Source organism: Dipodomys ordii, unplaced genomic scaffold (genome assembly GCF_000151885.1).
Source record: "Dipodomys ordii isolate 6190 unplaced genomic scaffold, Dord_2.0 Scaffold32, whole genome shotgun sequence".
Taxonomy (NCBI): Eukaryota; Metazoa; Chordata; class Mammalia; order Rodentia; family Heteromyidae; genus Dipodomys; species Dipodomys ordii.
The window spans coordinates 16,520,264-16,526,690 of NW_012267248.1; the positions used below are offsets into that span (position 1 = coordinate 16,520,264).

General features: G+C 47.8%; 1 protein-coding gene across 1 annotated transcript in view; it reads right to left on the reverse strand.

The window, feature by feature from the left end:
- Positions 1-6,427, reverse strand: part of Ankrd6 (ankyrin repeat domain 6) — a 53,990-nt gene that overhangs the window by 31,700 nt on the left and 15,863 nt on the right. Inside the window, exon 2 of the mRNA XM_013016635.1 lies at positions 253-351. Within this exon, the coding sequence (XP_012872089.1) occupies positions 253-351 (99 nt within the window). The remainder of the gene's footprint in view (positions 1-252; positions 352-6,427) is intronic.

Below are 6,427 nucleotides of genomic sequence, written 5' to 3' on the forward strand. Positions count from 1 at the left end.
ATCCTCATATCTCAGCCTCCTGAGTAGCTAGGATTACAGGTGTGAGCCACCAGTGCCGGCAAAATTGCTTATTTCTTAGAGGAATTCTACCACACGGCCAGGCAGGTATGGGGGCTTGCACCTGTAATCCTCGCTACTTGGGAGATGGAGATTGGGTGATTATGGTTTAAGGCTAGCCAGGGTAAAGGAACAAAATTTCTTTTGACAGACAATTTCCAACCCTCCTCAGATCAAATGATGGCTTCTACTCACATCATCCTGCACATCAAGGTCACAGCCAGCCTTCAGCAAGATCTGGACCACAGAAAGATGGCCCTTATTGGCAGCAAGATGCAGGGGGGTTCGGCCATGCTGTTAATGGAAAGCAAACATTGATCTCAGAACATGACATCATAACCAGCCTTGAGTGAGCAGGAGGCTACAGCAAGGATTGTACAACCATGTTGAAGGACAACATTTCCCCTCATCCCTCTGCTTTGGGAAGCATTTGTTACCTCTGGCTACTGGCATTGTAATTGATGAACAAGATATGCTGGAAATGTGAAGATTCCCTTGAGCATATAATTTCTCCTCCTCACGTGTAAGTAGCAAAGTGAAAAGTAACTCAATGAGGCTCAGCGCTGGTGGCTCCTACCTATAATCCCAGCTACGTGGAGGCAGGCATGGGAGGATCAAGTTCCAGGCTACCTGGCCAAAATGTTCCCAAGAACTTATCTTTTTTGTTGCTGTTGTTGGTCATGGGGCTTTAACTCTGGGCCTGAGCACTGTCCCTGAGCTCTTCAGCCCAAGGCAAGCACTCTACCACTTGAGTCAAAGTGCCATTTCTGGTTTTCTGGTGGTTAATTGGAGATAAGAGTCTCATGGACTGCACCAGCTGGCTTTGAACCATGATCTTCAGGTCTCAGCCTCCTGAGTAGCTACAGGTGCGAGCCACCAGCACCTGACTCCAAGAATTTACCTTAATAGAAAAAGCTGGCTGTGAAATTGTGGCTCATGCCTGTAATCCTAGTTACTCAGAAGGCTGAGATCTGAGGATTATAGTTCAAAGCCAACATGGGCAGGAAAGTCTGTGAGACTCCTCTTTCCAATTAACTACCAGAAACCCAGAAGGGATCTATATGGCTCAAAATGGTTGAATGCTAGCCTTGAGCAGAAAATATTAGGGACAGCTCCAGGCCCTGAGTTCAAGCTCCACCACCACCAACAACAACACAGAAAGAAAAAGCTGGGAGTGGTGATATAGATTTGTCATCCTAGCTAACATAAATAGGAGGAGGATGGCTCAGGTAGGCTTGGCAAAGAGTAAGATCCTATCTCAAAGATAACCAGGTGGGGCTGGGAAGGTGGCTCAGTGGTAGAGTGCTTGCCTTGCATGCCTGAGGCCCTGGGTTTGATTCCTCAGCACCACATAAGCAAAAAGAAAAAAAAGCCAGAAGTGGTGCTGTGGTTCAAGTGGTAGAGCGCTAGCCTTGAGCTGAAGAGCTGAGGGACAGCGCCCGGGCCCAGAGTTCAGGCCCCACGACCGGACCCAAAAAAATAAAAAAAAAAAAAATAACCAGGTGCTGGTGGCTCATGCCTATAATCCTAGCTGCTCAGAAAGATGAGATCTGGGAACTGTGGTTCAGAGCCAGCCCAGGCAGACAAATCTGTGAGAGTCTTATCACCAGATACTGGAAAAACAAACAAAAACCTGGAAATGAAGGTGTGGTTCTCAAGTTGTAGAGAGCCAGCCATGAGAGAAAAAGCCAAAGTTAGAGCACAAAGCCCTTAGTTCAGTACAGTAAGCAAACAACAACAAAAGAGCAAAAGGCTGGGGGGTGGCTCCAGCAATAGAGCACCAGCCTAGCAAATCTGAAGCCTGAGTTCAAACCTTAGTATATCAAAGACACCAAAAAGAAACAACAAACAAAACCAAAACAATAGGGCTGGGAAGGTGGCTCAGTGGTAGAGTGCTTGCCTTGCATGCCTGAGGCCCTTGGTTCGATTCCTCAGCACCACATAAGCAAAAAGAAAAAAGCCGGAAGTGGCACTATAGTTCAAGTGGTAGAGCACTAGCCTTGAGCTGAAGAGCTGAGGGACAGCGCCCAGGCCCAGAGTTCAGACCCCACAACCGGACCCCCAAAAAACAAAACAATAAAAAAGAGAAACCATTAATGTCCCTTATGAATACCTAAGACTTCACTTCCCTCTCACCAAAGTGGCTGCTCTTTTTCTTTTTTTAAATATACCAGTGCTGGGACCGAAACTTAGGGCTTGGGCCCTGTCCCTTAGCTTTTTCCAGTTAAGGTTGGCACTATATTACTTGAACCACAGCTTTATTTGTGGTGTTTTGGTAGTTAATTGGAGTCACATGGACTTTCCTACCTGGGCTGGCTCAAATTGTGATCCTCAGATCTCAGCCTCCTGAGTAGCTGGGATTATAGTCATGAGCACTGGCACATATCCTAGAAGTGGCCACTCTTTTTTTTTTGCTGGTCGTGGGGCCTGACCTCTGGGCCTGGGCACTATCCCTCAGCTCTTCAGCTCAAGGCTAGCGCTCTACCACTTGAGCCATAGTGCTACTTCCAGCTTTTCTGCTTATGTGGTGCTGAGGAATCGAACCCAGGGCCCCATGCATGTGAGGCAAACACTCTACCACTGAGCCACCTTCCCAGCCCCAAGTGGCCACTGTTGAATTTGATTATTCACCTTGCCTTGCCTTCCATTATGCCTCCACTCCTTCTGTATAGCGAAAGATCACAGAAATGTTGATCTGCTCTCAAGCCTATTATTAATGGTATTAAACTATACTGTGTCACCTGTTTTTCTTGTCCAGTGTGTATTTTTTAGATCGCAAGACACACCACATGTGTAGTTCCAGTTTGCTACCTGTTCCACTGATGGGCACCAGCTGCTTCCTGAGGCTTGCCAGACACATCCTTGCACTCAGCAATGTGTGCACCTGGCGGAGCTACCGCTCAGTTCTGTGGCTGTGTCACCGAGAGGACCCTGGCCCCTCCTGCTGGAAGTACATGGGCTCCTGTCATACCAACAGTGACTCCCAGAAAAAACAACAACACTCTCCAGTGGAAAGTAACTTCTGTCCTGAGCACTGACCTTACCAACTCCCATTTCTCCACACTCTAAAGGAGTTACTGGGATGAAGGCTGGAGCATAGTTTAGCCAGAGCCCCGCCTACTTAAATAAGGGTCTCAGTTGCTTCCATCCTGTTTTAGCATCTGAATAAAGACCTAAGAGTGGGAAGGTTGGCGGTGTAGCTCAGTTGATAGAGCACTAGCCAATGAGTCAAAGTGTCAGGTACAGAATTCCAGTCCTGGTCTGGGATCCCAAAAAGAAAATAAAGACCTACAGGCCTTTATCAGTAGTCTATCAAGATGAAGCCATTTTTTTTTTTTTTGTCGGTCGTGGGGCTTGAACTCTGGGCCTGGGTGCTGTCCCTCAGCTCTTCAGCTCAAGGCTAGCACTCTACCACTTGAGCTACAGTGCCACTTCCGGTTTTCTGGTGGTTTATTGGAGATAGGAGTCTCACGGTCTTTCCTGCCCAGGCTGGCTTTGAACCACGATCCTCATATCTCAGCCTCCTGAGTAGCTAGGATTACAGGCGTGAGCCACCAGTGCCCGGCTCAAGATGAAGCCATTTGAGGTAGAGGAAAAAACAGAGATAACAGACAATAAAGGATCTTTATTTCTAGCCAGGACATGCTATCAAAGCAGGAGGAGGAGTCGGGAAAGAAAGAGGTCAGAGCTCACTTTAAAATTAGAATTCTTAATTAAGAACAAAGTTCATCCCACGAAAGTAGGCTATAAAAAACCTTCATTACAAAAGGCAAGGTCTGAGATGAGACGAGGTATGACCTTTCTCGGGGGGTGACTAGGCTCAGCCACATGCCACCCTGGGCTCTTTCAATGCCCATGGCTGATCAGGCAGGGCTAGGATTTTCTTCATCTTGTCCTGGCCAAGGATTCATACCTTGACATTGTGTAACTGACCTTTGCAAAGATTCCCAAGGCATCTTGAATCATGGGAGAGTTCATTCCAGGTGTGAGCCAATGCGCATGCACTGAGGAAGGTAACTGTCTGGCCAGACACAGTGCCTCTGAACAACCAGAAAATACAGACCAGGCTAGGGACAGGTTCCCCAGAAAGGCCGGACACAGAGCCATGGGTAGTGGCTCATGGGGAACATTCTCATTTCTATCCTCTTAATACTGATGTAGAAGCTAAACCCCAAGAAGGAAGTTTTGTTCAATGTAAAAAGAGAAAGAAAGGCTTTTTCTGCTATCAACCAAGTGTTTGTACCCAATGAATATTTGACCCCAGAGTTCACATGCTGAAGCCCTTACCCAGTGCAATGGAATCTGGAGACCAGGCCTTTGCGAGGTGAGCAGTGCGCTCTCCGCATAAGATATGAAGCTAAGTGTAGGCACTCTCAGATACCGGGAAGGTACAGATCAGCCTGCAAAAAGCGAGACTCCAAGCTGGGCACTGGTGGCTCACGCCTGCAATCCTAGCTACTCAGGAGGCTAAAATCTGAGGATCATGGTTTGAAGCCAGCCCTAGCAGGAGACTCTTATCTCCAATTAATTACAGAAAAAGCCAGAAGTGGTGCTGTGGCTCAAGTAGTAGAGTGCTAGCCTTCAGCAAAAGGAGCTCAGGGACAGTGCCCAGGCCAAGAGTTCAAGCCCCAGGACTGGCAAAAAGAAAAAAAAAGATTCCATTTCAACGAGACAAGCAGGGTAAGGCAGTGTATGCCTGTCATCCCACCCAAGCGGGAGGCCACAAGTAGGAGGACTGTGGTCTGAAGCAAGCCTCAAGCAAAAATCAAATCCATATCTGAAACATAACCTCATGCTTGCCTGCCTAGCAAGCACAAGGCCCTAAGTTCAAACTTCGGCACAGGAAGAAAGGAAGGAAAAAGAAAGGAAGGAAGGCGTGTGGGAAGAAGAGAGAGCTTGCTGCCTCTCTGTAGATGAAAAGAGCAAAAAGCCAGAAAGCAAAGACCTCACCAAGTAGACAAGGACAGGCTGGTATAAACGGGACCCCAGGCAGGGGCTGACTTATGAGGAAAGCTGGAATGCCTCTGAATGTGAGTAGAAAAGGCTAAGGGAGCCAGGCGCAGGTGGCTCACGCCTGTAATCCTAGCTACTCAGGAGGCTGAGATCTGAGGATTGCGGTTCAAAACCAGACCGGGCAGGAAAGTCTGTAAAATTCTTATCTCCAATAAACCACCAGAAAACTGGAAGTGGTGCTGTAACTCAAGTGGTAGAGCACTAGCCTTGAGATGAAGAGCTGAGGGACAGCGCTCAGGCCCAGAGTTCAAGCCCCACGACCAACAACAAAAAGAAAGGAAGGAAGGAAGGAAGGAAGGAAGGAAGGAAGGAAGGAAGGAAGGAAGAAAGAGCGAGCAAGCTAAGGGATAGTGCCCAGGCTCTAAGTTCAAGCCCCAATATTGGCATTTAAAAAAAAGGGGGGGGGAAGAAAAGAAAAAGAAAGGAAAAGCTTGATCCTTTGAGGCATCGTGAAGCATTGGTTTGTCCTCAGTTCTATCAGTTACCCTCAAGGCCAGTTCAGCCTGACTCCTCACAGGCTGGTGGTACAGAGAGAGAGACAACAGCGAGTGGCCGTAGCACTAATGCTTACTAGATGATTTTTGCATGCTTAGCACCATCTTAAAGAGTCTTACAAGCTGCAAGACTGGCTCTGCTTGTAATCTTAGCTACCAGGGAAGAAGAGATAGAGGTATCTGAGCCGGCCTGAGATGGAAGGGCAGAAGGGCTAGTGGGTGGGCAGGCTGGTGGGAGGGGAGAGAAAGAGAGAAAGAAGAGGAAGAAAAGAGAGGGAGAGAGAAAGAGTAAGAAAAAGTGAGAAAGAGAGAGAGAAAAGATAGCAAAGAAATAAAAGATTTGAGAGACTCCGTCTCACTCAACAGTTGGGCATGGTGAAGAGTGCCTGCTAGCTCCTGCAATGTGGAGAAGCACTTTGGACGTAAAGAGAGACCCTAGCTCAAAAATAACTGATGCAAAAAAGGCTGGCAGAGTGGCTCAAGTGTTAGAGGACTGGTGTACCAAGTGGGTTCAAGTACTGCCAAAAAAGAAAACAAGTCCTGCAAGTGTGAATTCATTCAGTCCTCCCAAGCACCCCATTAGGTAGATGTTATTGTGAAGTCCATCTTACAGATGAGAAAACTGCGGTAGGAAGAGACTGGGTCATGTATTCTAGTCATGTGGACCCACTCCTTAAGCCAATTGACTCTGCCCCTCATGCTCTTCCCCACCCACATGCTACACTGGTGAGAAGTCTAGAGGGGAGGAATGTCCTGATCTTTTTTTTTTTGTCGGTCGTGGGGCCTGAACTCTGGGCCTGGGCGCTGTCCCTCAGCTCTTCAGCTCAAGGCTAGCGCTCTACCACTTGAGCCACAGCACCAAG